A 20,517-nucleotide genomic window follows, 5' to 3' on the forward strand; every position below is an offset into this window, starting at 1 on the left:
TTCAAATCACCCAACAACACCACAAACTCATCCAACCCCGCTTGCCCAATCTCGTCAGAAACATCATCATAAAACCTATCCTTCTCCTCTTCCTTCCTACTTTGTTGCGGAGCATATCCTGATATCACCCTCACTATTACTTTTCCCAACACCATCACCACCACAATTACACCATTGCTTCTCCACCTCACTTCCAACACCTTCTCCACCAACTCTTCTCTTACCATCACACCAACTCCTCCCGTACCATCATCCCCTTCCACCACAACTTATATCTTCCACCTTTAGCCCCCACAAACCTTGTACCCTCACCCTTCCATCTGATCTCCTGTAATGCAGCCATGTCAACCATTCTCCTCTGCAGCTCCTCCACCACTTCCAAGCTTCTTCCTGTCAACGTGCCTACATTCCAGGTACCAAACTTCCAGCCCCTTGGTCTACAAGTAGTCCTTCCATCTATAGTGCCTTGCACCGCCACACTATAGAGTGGGGTGCCATAAAAATGTTAAAATATTCAAAATCTCTCAATCCAAAATGGGTCCTAAAAAATTCAAATCTGGCTAATTATATCTGACCATTTATTATGAATGAAAAACCTATCATGACAATTATTAAATCACATTTGTCAACCAACTTGTGAGGAATGTTGCATTAATAGATTATAAGCTTCCTGTTGAGAGCTTTCATCACCATCCAGCAATTCATCTACCTGCTTGAACAGACCATCCTGCTCCACATCAGGTACACTTTCCCTTGTAGTACACGTACTGCAATGTTTTCATTGATGGAAAAAAATAATGTATTGTAATGGAAAATCAGCTATTATAGTTAGAAACATAAAATGGTTTTATTTTAAAATATTTTATTTACAATTTAAGCTAACTTGAGCATGTAAAATTTTTGTGTATCTGATAACAGATTCAACAAAACAATATTCTGAGTTATCAATCATAAGGATAGATATAACAGAGCTCTGAAGACAACAATTAATCTAATATTTAAAATAAAAAAAAATTATAATAATAAATACTATGGAAACTGAACAAACCTGTTTAAGGCAGAATTAAATGAAGACAGCCAAGGAACATAACTAAAGGTATTGGCATTAAAAAATCAGTAGAAAATTAATTGTAAAATTAAAAAAATAGAAGATTTAAAAACAATTCAATTAAAAAGGCTTATTCTATTTAGAAACATTTTTTATCACTCAAGTCTTCACTGTATACATCTTATTTAGAAATTAATTAATAAACCTAATTAATGCAACTGCAAACAGCAAGCCTAAACAAAACATATTCTTTATTTTCACAAAATATTCATTTTCTTTCTTAAAATCTCTTTCAATAACTGGTAGAATTTAATTAAAGCAATGCTTATTTACAGAATTTAATTACCCTGTAAATATTTTCAATAAGCAGACTGAGTCTTTTCCAGCTAATGTTAACTCATTGCTTGGAGCCAAGGCTTTGAATATAAACCTCCTACACATTTATTATAAATGTTTTTCTCTTAAACATCATTTTAAAAAAATAACAAAAATTTTAGTCACCCATCATTTGCTTCTTCGAAAATGTCCTCCTCCTCAAAGCTGCTATTTAATAAATCACAGTTGGAGTTGATCTTTTTATTAACCTGATTAATACATTCATATTCATCAGCCCTTGCAGAATGTGGATGCTGTTGAAATTGAATACTACGGATGCTGCTGATAATCAGATCGTTCAATCTAGCCAATTGTTGCTCTACACAGTCGATCCTATGCAACAGAAACTGAATTTGAACATGAACTCGTCTGCTCAACCAATAAGACGTCAAAACACCACCGATTGCGAAACCGACGCCAATACTCAAAAAGGTAAAATGACGAAAAGCCATTAAAATAGCGAGACATTACTCATATTTTCAACGATATTTTGTGGCGAAATATTTGAAGATAAATAAACGTACTCCATGACAAGAATTTAAACTAAAACCGAGCCGCGCTTAAAAACATTTTTTCAGCAAGACGTTATGATCGATAGATCGATTTACGTTAGCGACGGGAGTGCGTGAAGTTTCCCAGCACATTTTCGATATGGCGCTTTAGAAACTAATTTTTTGATTGATTGATCGTCATCGGTAGTGATATTTTGGCAAAACCAAAAAATTGCCACTACCCTAAACCTAAATTTATGAATCGTTGTAACGTGGTGATGCAATGTATTTTATTTGTAATGCAATATAAGCCGGGCCATGCCCATGGTTATATATATCCATGGCCATGCCATTAAATAAAGCGTGACCAATGAATGCTACAATCAGATAATTTTTGAAATCCGCTCTAAACTTTGAAAAGAAATAAAAAAGAGGTAGAGAGTTTCAGAGAAAAGGACCAAAAATAGCAAAAGCAAATTTAGCGTAAGAGTGTTTACTTTAAACTTTCAGAAATAGAAAGATGCCTGTCAAGCACGACAATCTCAAATCAGTTTGGCTATACGTATACCAAAATAAAGAAACTAAATACGCATAAATATTAAGCAAATGCATGAAATAAATGATTTCTTTGATTTAGTTTGTATTTGTCGATGGTTTTCGATGGACTTTACAAATTAGATTCGTGAGGTCCTTGTGTCATTTGTTGAATACCACCACATCTCAATTTTTACAAAATGTTAATGATCGGGTTTTGTGGAGGTCGATGGATGCCAATATCCTTAAAGGATAAGGCACGAAAAAAAAGAAGATGAAATAAATCAATTAGACGACGTAAGTTGTCGCATGTTGGCCGGCGAGGTGGCTCAGTGGTTCAAATGCGCGCTGAGTCAAACACCACAATGGCTATCATATACTCAGCGTATATGATGCGGTACTTGCGCGTGCACATAAAATACATGTGTACGTCGTGTGAAAAGGATAAAACAGCCTTTGTGGCGAAAAATGGCTGCTTCATATCATTGGTTGAAGATATGAAGAACATAATAAATAAATAATAATATATCTGGAACATTGTAAGTGGTTCTGCGTATGTCAGAGCTGCAATAATAAAGACTAATAAAAAAAAAAAAAATTAATAAATAATTAAAATGGATAAAATTTTTAAAAATAAATAAATATTTTTAAATAAACTATTATAATGTGAAAATTGTAAAATTTGATGAATTTGACAAATTGAAAATGAAAATGTGCAAGGGTGCGCTCGAAGGTTAGTATCGGATTGGTATTATAAGTATGTCAAAAATGCATTGGTTTGAATGTTTTTGTAGTTTTTGGTACTTGGTAGCTTTTCAAAATAAATTTCTTTGGGTGAATTATCTAACGTTATGTACCAAAATTAAAATGTCGGTCGCGTTAAAATCTGTTGAAAATAATCTGCTGGTTCGTACAAAAAGCAAAAATTCTGTTCTTCTGAAAGTTGCAAGCGCAAACCTTACTAACATGAAATTAGAAAGTGGCACTAAAGTGTTCTTGGATTTGAAAAATTATTCTAACAGAAATAAATTGGAAGCTTATTTAAAAAAACTGGAGGTTGCAATTGAAGAATTTTTATCAAACGAAATTGATTATGTTGTGACGAATCGAAAATTGGATTCCGCGACGGCTCCGCCAAAATTGCATCATAGGAACACTTCATTTTCTAGTCAAGCCTTTCCAGCAAATAGTATGTTTTGTGTTTTATTTAAAAATATTTTACATTTATTTAAAATTTTTGTTTTTTTAAATTTTTGATTTATTCTAAGTTTTCTATACACCGTGCACAATATGCACAAAATTTATTCAAAGCTTTATTTGGACTCTGCATGATATTATTCTAAAAATTCATTTAAAATTAATGGGATATATAGCACAAATTTGACAAATTGTAATTATTCTCTATAATTTATAGGGGATGAGTGTTTCTTGTCTCACTGTGTATGAAACAAATGTAAACAATAATAGTGCAGTCATAATTAATTCACCTATTCGCAGTAAAGTAGGGTGTAATTTGAATTGAAATGATTTCAAAAAATTTTGGTTTCTTTAGACTTTAGTTCATTATTCAGTTATTTTTTTATTTCATATCAATATTTATTAGGTTTTGCTAATTTTTTTTGTTTTTAATAAGCATGGTGCATCTTAAATTAATTTATGTTTTTTAATATAAAATATTGTCAGATTAATATTATTTAAATATTGTACATTTGATGTGTAAAGTGATACGTAAATGACTAAACACTAAAGTTAACCTTAAGGTCCACTGAGTTATAAGTGTTGGACTTTAGCTATTATAAAAATTGAGTGCGTGAATCAATTTGAAAAATTAAAAATTAAATTGAGAAAATATAATCTTTTTTAGAGCAAAATTGAAATTGATCATTCATTTAAAATATAAATTTAGTTATTCATGACTTTTTCGTTTAATATAATAACTTTTCAAAAGCAAAAGTTGACCTTAAATGGAAAAATCAACAGTGCTATTTAATTTTAATTTATATAAGTTTTTATTTAATTACAATTTAAATATTTGAAAACTTGATTATTAAATTTAACTTCATATTTCTTATAACCAGCTCCAAAAGTAATGATGATGTCTCGAGGCCAAACATTGCTTATGAGATCAAATTCGACAAATTCTTTGAACTCTCAAAGTTTTGTGGATCCCATTCACTTTGCAATGAAATTCAATATTCCAATTGTCGATATTTTATTATTAAAAAAAGTTTTGAAAAGCGCAATGGCAAAATTGAAATCATCTCAAAAGTTGAAATCTTCCAACAAACTTTGTAAAAAACTAGGTAACGAATTTATAAAGATTGAAGATGTTTCTCAAAGGTTTTCTCCAATTTTTAGATGCTTTCAAAATTTGCCAAAAATTGGTGAGAAAAAGTCAACTGAAACGAAAGTGGCAAATAAAAAGAAAGGTGTCGATGTAAAGTTAACATATTGTGAATGTTGTGAAGAAGTTGTTAACAGTTTGTCGGTGCATAACAATGACAAAAAACATGTAACATTTTCACAAAAATCAGAAAATTATTTATTGTTAGATCAAATGATTTCAGATCTTCCAAGTTTACACGATTTACCTCTCCTACACTTAAACAACCAACATTTAACAAATGCAGCAGCGGAAAGCAACAAGTATCACAATGATAATTATGGAGATGAATGTTATGACATAGAACAGAAAAAATCAAAAGCAGGTTTGCCATGCATTCAATCTAGAAGAAATAGCCACCGGATTATTGCTTTTGAAAATGTTGAATGTTCACTATCAGCCATGGATGAACTAACACACCCCAAAGATGCCCAACACAGCTTAGATGGTGTTGGTCTCGTCTCCTTGGGATGTCATGATAACAGTAATGCAGTCAATACAAATAAGGTTTTAATTGAAAATAATCTTATTGATAAAATTCAACAAGTTGACACTGACAGAGATTTAAATGATGTGACAAAAAGTTTTTTAGTAGATAAGTTAATTTCTTCAGATTTTTCTTGTCCAGAAGAAGTTGTTAAAGTCAAAATTCCAGGCTCTCCTTCAAGTCATGACGCTGAACCAAAAACTGATGAAACAGTTGTACTGGAAACACATCTAGTTGATGAAAAAAGCCTGGGTGATTGTTTGAAATTAGTGATTAATTTGAAAGAAGTGAATGTAACAGGACCAACTAGTATAACTACTCTCTCTGAAACATCATTAAATGAATCGAATGAATTGTTAACATGTGGTAACTCAGCTTGCTTCAGCCCTGTTGATACAAAAAGTACTAACGTAAAACTAGATGAAATAACAGAACCGAATGAATCATCTGCTGATAGAATCAGTAATGGGGCCATAATGAAATACACCAATAATCAAATTAACCATAACAAAATTAATTCAAATTCAGATAGTAATGAAATTTCAAAAAAATTTTTAAATAATGATATTGAGGGTTTAAATGATCTACACCAAAACGGTGAGGAACCTGTTAACCAATATTTCTCGAACAACCTTTTCCCACAGTCACCATATTGCCTTGCTGACACTGATCGACGAAATGAGATTGTACCAACCAATCACATTTTTTCAAGCGATTACAATTCATATTCTTATCCAAATTGTACTCCAACTCAACAAATGTTACTGTTTCAGAATGAACAGATCAAACCTTTCCAAGAAGAAATACTGTATGAGCATACACAACATCTGCAAGAAAAATATTTAAAACATCAACAGTTTCTTGAGCAAGTCAAACAGCAGATATTTACACCAACGATGAACTACTTGCCAAATATAATGAACTTGCCAGAAGCATTCAATGCTAGTTCTATGCCTTGTTATGATGCATATTCAAACTTGTTTTGGCCTCTACATTTTGTTTCGCCGAACATTGCTTGTAATCACAGTTTTGATGGTTATCCTCCTAGCCCCCAAAACAATGCACAGTTAGGTGACGTGGTAGGAAGTCTGTTAACCACTGATCGCAAATGTTTGACTGATGAAACTATCAGACCGCAGCAATTTGGGGGGAGAAGATGTGTTACAGGGAAACGGAGATGTGATAAAAATAAATCACTGGATAGTCAGTTATTTAATGTCAAAAAAAGTCTTCTCTTCAACAAAAGAAACAACAGAAATTTTCATGATAAAACTTTGAAAAATGAGGATCATGATGGCAGATGCTCTACAGCAAAATTAGAGGATGAATTTGAAAATCAATGTGATATAGAAATCAATACCACCTCCTCCAGTGGAAGAGTTTGTGGAAATGGAAGAGGGTTAAAATGCAAAACTACAGGACATAATAAAAACTGCAGCTCTACTGTTTCGCGTGAAAATGTTTTCATTGAAAGCTCAGAGGTCAGGGATAGGGGTGACGACAGTGGTACAGAGATATATGATGTCAGTTTATGGTGCATGTCCTACAGATCAGATCTGAAAGTCGTTTTTAAAAAAATTGGTTCTAGTTCACACTATGATACAGATGATTTAATCAAATAATTTATTTGAAAACGTAACGCCCGATGTAAATACAGTTTCTTATTGATGATTTTTTTTTACTGCAATATTGTTGACTAGAGCTAATGAGTATACTGTACATGTAAATGAATCTACTGAGTGACTGTTGCCATATACCTCAACAACTCAATGAAACATAAAAGAAAGAATTTGATCTTTCAAAAAACAGCTAAAAATATATAAAATATTTTCTAAAGAATTTAAATAAATTAAATAAAATAATTTTTAATTATTATATATTTGCAAAAAGTATATCGCAAAAAAGTAAAAAACGTTTCATTAGAAAAAGAAAAAAATAAATGTGGAAATTTTATTAAAAAGTGTTTTAATTATTGAATACGTACTGTTTCGTCAATAATGACGCATCAACTCGCGTGAAAACGTTTATAAGCATTTTAAAACGTTTAATTAGATTTAGACAGGTTTCAGATAGTCAATATTCGTCCGTTTCAAGTGTTCGATTACTTAGAGTACACAGACGACTAAAGTTCTGGTGGGATACCTCAGTATCAGTTTTCAATTCTAATCATTTCGTTAGTGAATGAGATTTCGTAAGGTGTGTGTACTCCTTTTTTTGTTATTGCTATTACTGAAATCAAAGTTTACCGTAAGTAAAACTTTTTTCTTTCAAAGACAAAATGCGGTTAGAATTAGTAATTTATTCTATTTAACTTGAACGGCTATCGAATTTTAATGTGGCCTAGTGGGGTGGGTGCGGGATACTGCATCAAGCACCGGGTGCCACTTGCAGGGTGTGCCAAAATGGCCTTTGAATTATCTCTTTTTGAAAATTTACATCGCCAAAAAACATAGTGTTTAAAAACTTATTGGTTTCAAACACTGTTTAGACGCCGAAAAATGCTCGGAGAACTGGCTAGCAATATTAGCTTTTCAGCGGGAGATGAGATTTCTAATGGTATGAAGACAAAAGCAGCAAAAAATAAGTACTACAATTCCAACTATGGCTTTTTGTTGGAAGTGGAAAATTCGTTGAAGATAGGTGAAGATAATAAAGGTCTCGAAAAGAGTGTACAAATTAGGGCAAGTTTTATGATACAGATTTCGACGGGGCAGAACTTTATTTATAAATCATGGGCTGTAAATGTTACTGCGCGACAGGAAAGAAATGGAACCTAAACTTGCCATCATTATCTCTTACGGAGAAGACGTTTTTTGTTGTGATTGTTAATAGGCGAAGAGTGTAATGTAATATATTACGATTTTACGAGTTAACAAATTATTTACATCTGTTAAACTTTATGTTATGATTTGACAATCTGACAATTTAAATTTTTTAAAATTTATTTCAAATTCAATATAAAAATGTTTGTGAATATATTGAAAAACAAATCTTTACAATGATCAAACAAACTAAAAAATTCTTCAGACTAAAAAATTAAAAAAAATCGAACAAGTAAAAAAATTACGCAATATTTATAAAAAAATATACTGTAAGGATGTTTTTTTTTAAAGTTTTTATTTCATTCTGCTCATCTCAGTATTCCAAATAATGAAATTTAAACAAATTTTTTCAATATCGTGTAGACTTTAATTCAAAGAGCTCTCAAGGCACTTGTTGAAGCAGACATTCGTCGATGAAGGTTGTGCGTTGGCATTCCAGAATCTTTTTTAGAAGAACGAGACCCAGAATTTGTTTTACCATAACGATTTCTGACACTCCCTTTCATGCGTTTCAACACACTAATTCTTAAACTGTCTGGTTTTGGCCCGTTAATATCCGGAGAAATATAACCAAAATTGTGTTCCTCCATTTCTGTTATTTTTGAAGTGGAGTCATCGTCTAAGTTCTTCTTTTTTAGTTCATGATCCTTAGCACTGTGTTCCGGCATTGATAAAATTGGAATGACGGCGTGAAATTGAGAATAATCTATTTTGTACTGTCCGTTTTCTTTTTGATATGTAAGCAAAGGAGCTAGTCGATGTCCCCAAAGAATTTCGCGAGGCAGAAACGAAGTTCGAACTTGTGTAGTCATGCCAGTAGATTCAACGATGCCTATATTTAAAATTATTTTAAAAAATTCAGACTACCAAATTTTAAGCGGCTGAAAAATGTTTTACTATTATGTCTTTAAACATTTCAACTTGATTAAATAAATTTATTCGTACCTTCTAAAATGACTATAATTTCGAAATGCTCTTCTTGAAGTTTTTCAAGAGACATTTCCCAAAATGGACTGGTCTTGTTAATTTTATGAATAATCGTAACTGGCCACACAAGAAACACAAAGTCATCATCATTGCATGTTTCTGGTTGAATGTCTAGAGGGTTTTGGCACAGTGGAATACATTCACCTTCTTTTGTATATCTGTCGTTTGTAATGATTCACATTAGCCATTTTGTACCAAATAATAAAAATACAAATCACTCAATTATTTTGATAAAAGTTTAGGTATATTTACACGGTGGCAGATCCAGGAGTAAATTAAGAGACATATTTTTCAACCAGCTATAAAAGAAAAACTGATGAAATGAATTTTTATAATAGTTTTAGTGCTCATTTAGTAAAAATTGATAGATATGGTCACAAAAGTTAGGCCAACTTTCTAATTCTAAAAAATTTTTTCAACTTTAAATTTGAAATTTTGTTTCGATGAAAGCTTATTTCATATAATTTAATTTTGCTCAAATGATTTAGGTTTGGAGATTTTTTAAATGTTCAAACATTAAAAAAAGTTTTTAAGGGAATTCAATGCTAAGAATATGTTTTCTTTTGTTTAAATTAAAATAATGATGAACCGATCTTGATAAAAAAAAAATTGTGGGATCATTAATCGAACAAAATTTACTTGTCTTTAACGATGAATGCTCTGATGGAAGTTCCGACAAAATGTGATTTCCTCATGTTACCGACTCTGAACAACAAGCAATATTCTCCATCTCTATTGCAAATTACGGCTTTGCGACTAAATAACAACGTGTGTGCTCTTCTTTTAGGTTGGGAAAGTTTAGCAAAGATGATACCTGCAGTGAGAGATTGTATGAAGACGCCAACGCAGCACTGCATCATAAGAATGAAAATCACATAAGGACAATTAGGTTCAGCTCCTCGAAATCCATATCCAATCGTCTGCTGAGTTTCGATAGAAAACAACAGAGCCGTGGTGAAATCGTAGACGTTGCCCAAACATGGCTTCCAATTTTCATTTCCATAATTGATATGATCCTCGTGAGATATGGTAACAATAAACCAGCAAACTGCAAAGAAAAGCCAAGATGCTAAGAAGCCAGAGACAAACATGAGGAAGTTGTAGCGCCATTTCATGTCAACCAGCGTTGTGAATATATCAACTAAGTACTTCCTTCGTCTCTCCATGATGTTTCCAGTAGTAACGTTACACGAACCGTCTTTAAAGACTAATCTTTGATTGTTCTTAGCAAGCAGTCTACCTGTACCATTAAAAAACAAATTTGTAAAATGTTCAGTATAAAGATTAGATACACGAACGGCAATGTATATATAGCCTAAAATGTTAAACATTTCTTCCCAGAAATTTGAAGTTTTAATTTTGCTCAACGAATTAAACATTATTAAAGGATAATTAAATTGCACTCGTATTTAGTAAAAAATAGTTATAACTACCCTTTTCTGCAATTTTTTGGGTTGAAATATCTCCAGCAAGAACAGTTAAAGCCGGAATGTACGGCTTTTCAATCAAGTGATTGGGCAAATTGACGGCGGCATTTGAGGCCGATTTTTGCACGCTACAACTTTGAAGAAGTGGTAAATTCTTGTGAATGGTTGGGGGAGTTTCTAAAATACCTGGGTATGTGTTGAGAGGATGACTTTCATTTTGAGTTTGAAGTTCGCATTCGTCAATATCTTTTGCTCCGAAACCAATGTCACTTGCTGCGTGGTAGTTGGCGAAATTGAATTCGTCGATGCAACTCGCGGAATCATCATTTAGAAATGGTTTTTTTTCATCCCCAGTTGGAAAAACGCTTTCCTTTTGTTATAGGAATTAGGAACAACAAATAAATCAAACAATTAAAAAAAATTTATAATAAAATAAAAAATAATATTATTAACTGTTTGGTGGCCTTTCAGTTCTTCTTCAAATCCATCTAAAATAATATTGTCGCTCAAGTTTTCAATTTTAGATTTAGTTTCCAAATGATTTCGATTGGCGTTATTTCTGTTGGAAGGTTCATCAATCGCAGAAATTCGCATGGACATTGTTGCCTGTTTGTAGGTCGTCGTCGTCGTAGATGTTGATGGGGTGGGCGAGGTTGCCGCTGATGGCACGTTGGAAGTAGTTTTTGAATTAGGGTTTGATGATCTTGAAGTCACATTGTAAGAATATTGGTCGAAACATTTTTTGATTTGAAATCGTTTCCTAATTTTTTTTGGTTAAAGTTGAACAATTTTGTAATTTTAAGCGATCAACAATAATAAAATCAAACGCAAGTTTACACATTTATATTTTTAATAAAATTACATATATTCTAGATATTTTAAATAAAACATTTAGTTGGGGTCACGGTTAAACGAAATGTGATTAATGAAAGTTCAAACTGAAAGCTGCTTCAGTCTTTTCAGTCTTTCAACAAACATCAAAAAACACAGGTTGTAATGGAAAAATGTCTAAAAAATGATTGGAACAAATCAAAAATATACACAAATTCAACAAATGCAGTCATTCAGATCGGCAGATTTTTTTTTTAAAAAACAATATGGGTTTTGCGTAGTATGTTGATTGATCGCAAGGCTAGGCCAAACCCAAAAACTAAAAATTCTAACATTACTCAAACACGCTTACAACTTTGGTTAAGCTACCAATTCTGATACAGCTACTACTGTCTGGTTCAATTTTGATGTGTTGCATCCTTTGGCCGTAAATTTGAAGTTTTGAAGTTGCAATATATTAGTAAATAGCTAAATTGCAAAAAGGAAACTTTAGCTGATCATTTTTTGTTGACGGAATGACACAGAATTGCATAATTTTAAAAGTAGATTTGACGCCGAACAAATAATAACAAATGCATGACATCAACAGTGGTCAGAATGTGAGGTAGGTACAAGGTGTTAATAAATAGTGTAAACAGACAGGCAAATATGAAAGTGATCATAGAGTTACATAATATAGTTGTTGCGGTGTTGTTTGAAATTAACTTTCTCCATTACATTCCGAATTCATTATTTTAAAAAGTCAAACTGCTCTCATACAAATACAATTGATCATTTGAATAAAAAAATTATTTGATCTCATTTCATGCTCGTCAAATCGCATATAGTCCTGTCAATGTTTTTTATTTATATCATTCTACGGATCCACAAAATGTTTCGGCTCTTGTTTTAATCAGATGCAAACGTTTTATTTAACTTTATTTTAAGCCTTCGCATACAGGTGTCTATATCTTGAAACCAATCCGAATTTTTTAAAATGTTTACTGATTAACAAACAAACTTTATTTAAACAATTTTCACTAACTAATTTAGAATAAAAAACTAGACTTTAGATAAGCCGCATCTACCACAATCGATGTTTCTAAAAATATGAAAGCTTATAACAACATCATCACTCAGTGCAGTTGCATATTGCACATGCGCGTGTAACTGGCGGTGAGCTATCCTAGCTGTAGGTTTATTCACTGTAATTGGACGCCATTGAAAATTGTGACATAACACTACATACGTCTATCGGTAAAGGACATTATAAGAATCTACGTACAAAAATTTGACTGCTTTTTGAAGTTCTGTCACATGGTATGCCATCATATTTTTATTTAAAATTTTTGGATAGAGCACCGTAAAATATACTACGCGACTAATAGAATCACTTTCTCAGAATCAAATTGAGTTTAAACATATTTCAGCATGAATTTTTCACTAAATGTTTAAAGCAAAAGGTTTAAAAATCGAAATGAAAATTTCAGGCGACACTTTTTCAAACAAATCTTAAGTGATATTAAAAATATAGATTCAAGTTACATTTAAAATTGTTTAAATGATAGATAAATAACTGCTCTCGAGTAGAAAACTACCCCGTGACAGGTCGCGGCATGGCTAAGCAAATAATAACAATATGATACTCGCTTCCTAGCTTGCTTGTTAAAATACATTTGTAATATGTTACACAACCTTCGTGCGACATGAAAGAATGTTCAAATCCTCCTTCTCTTAACTTTTTTATTTTTAAATATTTCGCCGCCCGCTCTTACTCCTATGTCGTAGATTTAGTTTTTTTGACAATTTGCATACTTTCATCTCTTAACGGATTGGGCTCTATTTAAAATTTGTTGCATCTTCAGGAACGCGGTGTTCCGGGCTGGTACACCAATACGATACCGCGTAAGCTTGTGCGTTACACAAAATTTTTTTTAATAAAGTTAAATTTTATTTTCATAATGTCGAAAATTTTTTAAATAGAATAATTAACAATTAATAAAAAAAATCAACCTTTTGTCAGATGGAATATCACTGGAGTTGAGCATCATGTTATATTTATGAAGGTTTCAATACATAAATATATAAAAACATATGCAATTGAAATAAGCAGTTAAAACTTCTTAGAATAATGAAATGTTCAAACAATTGTTTAAAAACTCCCAATAAAGGCCAAACTGAATCATTAACGATGTGAATGAATGCAAATCCTCTAAACTGATACACACAATACAACGACAACAACACTGCTATAAACCTCGTTGATACGCTGGCTGGATTGTCATTATGCGTTTATATTATTTTCGTATATCGAAGCTAAAGTGAAAACTTATGTCATTTAATAATATTTAAAATGCGACGAGAGTGCAACAACAACAATAATAATAATAATAAATAAAAAAATTATAGTAACGATGGAAAAATATAAATAATAAATAAATAAATAAATAAATAATAAATAAATAATAAATAAATAATAAATAAAAACATCACTGCACATGCACGTGAAATAAGTTCAACTTTTGCGAACTTTGGATCGCTGCTTACTAAAACTTCGCTGCATATAACAAGATTACATGTAGCAGCTTTCATCATTAGGATTGCCCTGCTATTGAACGATTTAAATTTTAACTTGATTCTGTGACGGATGAAATAACCTATACAACAGAAATGCTCTGATTTTGATAAATTTTTGATAAGGTATTGTTATATTAAGTATATATATATATATATTATAAATAAGCTGATAAACAAAAGCCTGTTCAAGTTCGTCTGCGCCATGAAACTGTGATACTCGCGTCATAGATTCCTATCTTGTCTGCTTGTTGATGTCTATTTGTTTAAAGTTTTGCGGGGTACAATCACTTTTTTCATATAAATAATAATTAATCTAAAAAAAATTGGTTTCATTCCCAATTACATACATACATAAGAAGACGATGACCATCGATTATCATTTTATATGAAAAGTCTTCTGAGATAAGTGTTTGTGAGCAGCAAAAAAACAAGTCCAGTCGAACTAATTTTTATCAAAAATTTACAAAAATCTTTCATTTCCATTGAAATTGGAATTGCTATTTCCTGAAGATAAGAATCATTTATAAGAAGCTACATAGAATGATCAGCTGCTGAGCGATCGCTGAAAACTCATTTGTAACAGACAGACAACTTTTTTATGAAGAAAATTAATGTGATTATATTGTTATGCTATTTTTTTGTTTGATGAATCACTTAATGAAAAATTTCTTGCGAGTTATTTTGTAATGTAATTGTAAACATATAAAACCCAAAATTTATCAGTCTGTATTAAAATTTATGCTGCAAACAATTATAATTTTTGTTACAATTTATTTTACGATAAAAATTGATTCTAAGACCAAGACCAAAAAAACACAGAGAATTAAAATGAAAAATATTCTTCAGAGGTACAAATTTTCGTCAATGAAGAATGATGCAAAGAAATTTTTAATTAAATGTTAAAAATTCATAACGGAATTCTCAGGAAAAATATAGGTTTTGGAAGAAGAGGGCACTATCCCTAAAAATTTTATTATAAGCAGAATAGAAATGGATTGCGACCTGTTTAGAATATTTTTTTGAAATGAATGCTTCAGTCCCATTCAATAAGCAACTGCGGACGGTTAAATGTTTCATACGGTCAATGGGACTTCACATGTTTGAAATGTGGACAAAAGAGATTCACGCCACAAATAGGCTAAAAAAGCATTCAAAACATGGACTCAATCTGAACATCAAAATTTTTGTAAAAGCCAACATTGGCAGACGGTTTCTGACAAGAATCCAGCTCCAGGCAGCAGTTTACACCGATGAACTTAAACTACTTAGTCGATCACATATTTGTTAGTGCAAAAGTTTAATCCGGGTTGTAATTATATTTTGAAAGTTATTGAGATTCTAAATGAACTGTTTGCAGGTGTATTATACATAAATCGAGCTTTTTCATAGAGTTGGTTGAAGCAGAAAGAACTAAAAAAGTGTTAAATTAAAATTTCAATCAATGATTTTTTATTCATAATAGTTAATATACTAACCTTTACTTCTGGAGTAGTTTTAGAAAAATTATGTGGAAACTTAAATCTTAATTTCTAAACTTTAAAATGGTTGAAAAAATTTCAAGTATTGATTTGGTGTTAGTTTTAGTTAGATTTGAGGAGAAGGTATCGATGGTGCAGTTTGTCAATTCATGTCCAAGAGTCACACCGTATATATATATATATATATATATATATATATATATATATATATATATCATACGCATATATGTAAAGTATGTGGCATGCATACTATGCAGATTAATAAATAGATAGTAGATATGTATATATTTGTGCGAGTATGATATCTATCTATATATCTATCTATATATCTATCTAAATATCTATACAACGGACAAGATGAAATGCAGCTAACTAAATCTTTCGTTTTTTTCTATTGGTGACGTACATTTCGGATTGCCATAAAAATATAATGCATCTAATTCAGGCATAATTCAACATAATCACCGTGCAGTACCAATCAATCATAGAGCGTTATTATTACATCTTGTTTTTGGAACGTTACATAGTTTCAACCGCACTGAAATTATGTATATAAGTATATATGTATTTGTGCACATACACGGACGCAAACAAGTGTATAAATAAATATATATTATCTCTCTCTCTCTTTCTCTCTTTCGGTGTGTGTGTGTGTAATACGTTGCCGATAAAAAGTGCCTTCAGTAGGAATGTTCTTAATGTCTCCGATTGATGAATATTAACAATTTTATTAATAAATCCATTATAAAATATAGAACAAAACGTTTCTAATTCTGATATATAAACTTTGTTTACATTCTTGTAGCAGCATTGCCAGAATTTGTTAAAAGATGACTCCACTTGTCTGTCCTTCGCGCGTCGAACGTAGGACTACCTCTCAATCCTTTGTTAAATAGTTTATAACGTGGACTTATTTGTGATGATGTCTCACTAATTTAAGCTACTGGCGGTGCCAATGAAACAAAATATGCTAAATATTCATTTGTTTTTGTTGTTTGTATTTTTTAAAAATTATGTATCACTTAATAAGCTTTCTTATTTTTCCAATAACATAAAATATTGATTCAAAATGATAAGTTTCATCATATTACCTCGTTCTAAGAATTGAAAGTTAAAATCGTTCAACAGACCATCATTTGCATATTCCTGATCATTCACCAAGCGATTAATGATCTGTGGCAATACCAACAATGTCGTAAACAGTTATGTATTACTCAAGTAAAAGTAAAAACGAAAGTAAAATGATTTGTTTTACTTGAGTAAAAGTGAAAGTTTAAGTAAATTGATTTTGAAAATTAAAAATAAAAGTAGAATGATTTCTATGCAAGTAAAACTGAAGTAAAATGATTTTTCTGTAAAAAAATTTAGTTAAACTTTTTCAAATATTTCAAATTTCTCAAATATAAAAATAATTCAAATATTTCATTGTTCCTTGTAGTTGTTTTGGGTATGTATACTTTCTAGTGGACCACTTGTTTCTCATACAATTATTAGCTTTAAAACTGACCAATAACCACGTGCTATCATAAAACCGACTGGATCAGAAGCCAAAAATTTTTCATCCTACCTCTCAATAACATAACAAATTAACTTACATTTAACAATATTTAAATTAATACCTCGATCTCTTTATAAACTTTTGTGACACACATGGAAACAAACCCATAATAAAACCCATAGGCTATGTTTTACAAACATGTACTGTGCATACATGCAAGCATCCCTCATTTTAACATATTTTGAAAAGTAAAGTTGACAACCATCGTCTTTGGTGTTATGGGTTAAATCAATAGTCATTAAAATATAATTAAGATAGTCACTCCAATCAGATGGTCCAAGCGATACAATCGTAATTCTTCTCGTTTCAAATCATTTTGCATATATAAAATAAGTTTATAGATTAATATACAATTACATACATGTTCAGTCACATATGAAGAAATGAATGTGTATGCGTGCATACATACCTATATAATACACAAGAACAAATTATAACCATAATAATAATGTATATGTAGATATATAATATTATATGTATATTCAAAGTTGCCACAGAAAACCGTTTAAAATCCAAAATCTGGTTCCATTTTGGCAGGAGCCGGATTTCAGTCGAATTTGGAAAAGTAGCTGAAATTCGCCGAAGCCCTAATTCAAATATAAAATTTTTGATATATTTTATTAGTCAGTTTTGAAACAACTTATTGTTTGACGTAAATCGCTAACATTACCCATTGAGATTGATCTGCAATGCTCATTTTCAATGTGCTGAACCGTTTTGGCGCCTGTTGTAAACTTAATAATGGAAAGTAAAAGTAAAGTAAAATGGAAGTAAAAGTAGAAGGAATTTCGCCAAAAGTAAGTAGAAGCAAAAGTGAAATGAATGAATTACAAAACTATAAGTTAGAGTAAAGTAAAATGATTTTGGCAAGTAAAGTATCACTGATCGAAAAAATTAGGTATTAATATGTAATGTGGATGTTCAGCTGTTTAGCATGTTTTCTTATATTGATTATATATCTCTCTCGTGCATATCATCATAGCCATATAACCTGATTTCAATTCTCCAGAGATAATGTCATCAGACGCATCATTAGAATTTATCTGAAGAACGTTTAATTATTATTATCATTTAAGAGCGTATAATTTTATTCGTAAAACGAATTTTCTAATTAATTAAGGTCAAGTGAGCACGACTCATTTATGTTCAACCGCTCGTTCTTTCGTTCGTTCTTTCGTTCGCTCTTTTTATTTGCATTTAATTAGATTTTAAATCAATAAACCTTAACATTCAGAACTGTTTGACTTGTAGTGACACGCCGAATCAGAATGTGATTAATAGTTATTTGTTCAGAGATTTTATCTTTACAACTTTAAATTAATATACAAGCTTTCTTACGGTTTAATCTAATCTTCCATTTTTTTTTTCTAAAATATTTATAAACCTATGAAAAAAATCTTACATAAAATTTTCATTTTTAGATTTACGTGAAAAATTAAAAAATTGAAATTCTTGAATGATAATTTTAAGCCCATACATACGTACAATGGCGGATCATACATTATTCACTCATGGGCAGACGTTCATTAACATTACTTGATCGTTATCTGGTCGCATCATTGTGCTACGTTACACATAGTAGTTGTATTTGCATGCAATCATCATACCAGATTTTTGTCATCAATCGAAATTTTTTTAAATTGTTCATATTGTGTAAGGAGAATAAATTTTTGTTTAGCAGACGAACTCATCGGCGATCATTAACATTTTAGAATGAATTGAAATATTTTTACAAGATGTACTTTACACTTAATTAAAGAAATAAAAAAAAATTTGTGCAACGTGCATTATTGAAGAAATTATCAGTACTTGAATAAAACATTTGTTTGGGTCTTGGTGCAAACACTGTCACCAATATTTATTCCACAGATCCTATCGAAACGCAGGTTGCAGCGTAACACAGGTTGCAACGTAACACAGGTTGCAACGTAACACAGGTTGCAACGTAGCTGACACGGATAACTTTTAAAATCTTGTTTTAGTGTTTGCATCGATTACACCGTTATAACGCGATAATACTATAGGTAATAACAATATTTTCAAAATTAAAAACGCCGACAACACCGCATTTAAGATCTTATCTAACTTTCAAAAAAATAGATGAAACGAAATTTAAAAAAATAGTGTTAGAACATTTCACAATGTTATCTTATAAAAGGTTTATTATATTTTTCCTAGGTTCAGATGAATCAACAACACGCACAAACATAGTATATGAATACATGCAAAACAACGCATCATGCACGAAGCGTGTGATGGGTGGGGATTTATACGCACTGCAAAACAGCACCAGATGACCTTAACCACTTGGCCACCAGACCGCACAGTCTAACATCTACGTACGCAATTGAAGAATAATTTGCGAAACAATCGCATGCCAATAATGAAATTTAATAGCGGGCCAACTTATTTATACGATACACACGATAATTTCATGCTCCAATGAAAATCACAGGATAATGAACCTTTTGTAGTCTGGGTGTCTTTGATGGGATTGCATGATGTGTTGTATGCTATTTTCGATTCTATCAAGTTTCTCGCGAAGAACATTGGCGTTCGTGGATGATTGCGGTATAAAGCGCGTAACGCTGACAACGTTGCACTGACAACAATTACTGCTAATGTTAGAAGACAAGTTTTCAGTTAAAATTAAATCAGAGTTAATCCAGCGTGTGATTTTTATGGAAAGGCTGAAACAATCTAAAGACACGTCTCCTTGTGGGGTTTAGATTAGAGCCCCAAGCGGATATCCGCGATGCGGTTTCAAAACGCAGTTACTGCACCGCAACCGTGGTTGCGGATAAAAAGTTCTCAAAATTCCGCGGATTTTGCGGCTTGCGGATTTTTCAGTGTGGATTTGAATAAAGAGAGTTAGTTCAATGTTATAAACGTCTATTCTATACACACACACATACACACACACACACACACAAACAAACACACACACACCTACAATTCTTTTTTTTATTTAAATCCAAATTAAAAATAAATTCATTAAGTTTAATACGTTTCATAATCATGGATATAAATTTAAATTGAAGCAACTCTTTTGCTATATAGGAATTTGTTCAGAATTTAAATATTGAATTGTACGGAAACATTCGAATACCATTTCACCGGTTGGTTGTTGATGGCAGAGCTGAAATTTTATTTAACAATTACGTTGATTTTGTCGGCGGATGAGATTGTGACAATTTAGGAGACAATAAAGACAATGTTGTATTTGAACGAAAGATTGAATGAATGAATGAATGAACGAACGGACGGACGAACGAACAAACGAACGGACGGTGAATGGATGGATAGTTCCCAATGCGGCCCTCCCAGCAAAAAGTTTGCCCACCTTGTTGCGGACATGAATTCTGCGGATGCGGGCAGTTGCGCTTTGGAAAAATCTTCTCTGCTTGGGACTCCAGTTTAGACCAAACGAAACCCGCCAAGCATTTGTACGTTTACGTTTGTAAGGACGTAAGTAAGTGATTAGGACAATTTTGTAGTTTTGGAAAAATTTTTCAGAGTTTTTGTTTTAGTAAAATTTTT

General features: G+C 31.6%; 2 protein-coding genes across 2 annotated transcripts; one reads left to right on the forward strand and one right to left on the reverse strand.

Moving 5' to 3' along the window:
* Positions 1-3,414: 3,414 nt before the first annotated feature.
* On the forward strand, positions 3,415-6,940 carry HELRODRAFT_166157 (hypothetical protein; the record flags this gene model as incomplete). The annotated part of the gene is made up of 2 exons (XM_009033167.1): positions 3,415-3,637; positions 4,527-6,940. 2 exons carry the CDS (start codon positions 3,415-3,417, stop codon positions 6,938-6,940), a joined length of 2,637 nt encoding a protein of 878 aa, XP_009031415.1.
* A 1,874-nt stretch (positions 6,941-8,814) lies between these two features.
* On the reverse strand, positions 8,815-10,353 carry HELRODRAFT_122071 (hypothetical protein; the record flags this gene model as incomplete). The annotated part of the gene is made up of 3 exons (XM_009033168.1): positions 8,815-8,972; positions 9,086-9,285; positions 9,767-10,353. Coding segments are annotated over 3 exons (945 nt in total), but the record flags the coding sequence as incomplete, so codon positions are not given.
* Positions 10,354-20,517: the final 10,164 nt, after the last annotated feature.

The sequence above is a fragment of the Helobdella robusta genome (assembly GCF_000326865.2).
Source record: "Helobdella robusta unplaced genomic scaffold HELROscaffold_9, whole genome shotgun sequence".
Lineage (NCBI taxonomy): Eukaryota > Metazoa > Annelida > Clitellata > Rhynchobdellida > Glossiphoniidae > Helobdella > Helobdella robusta.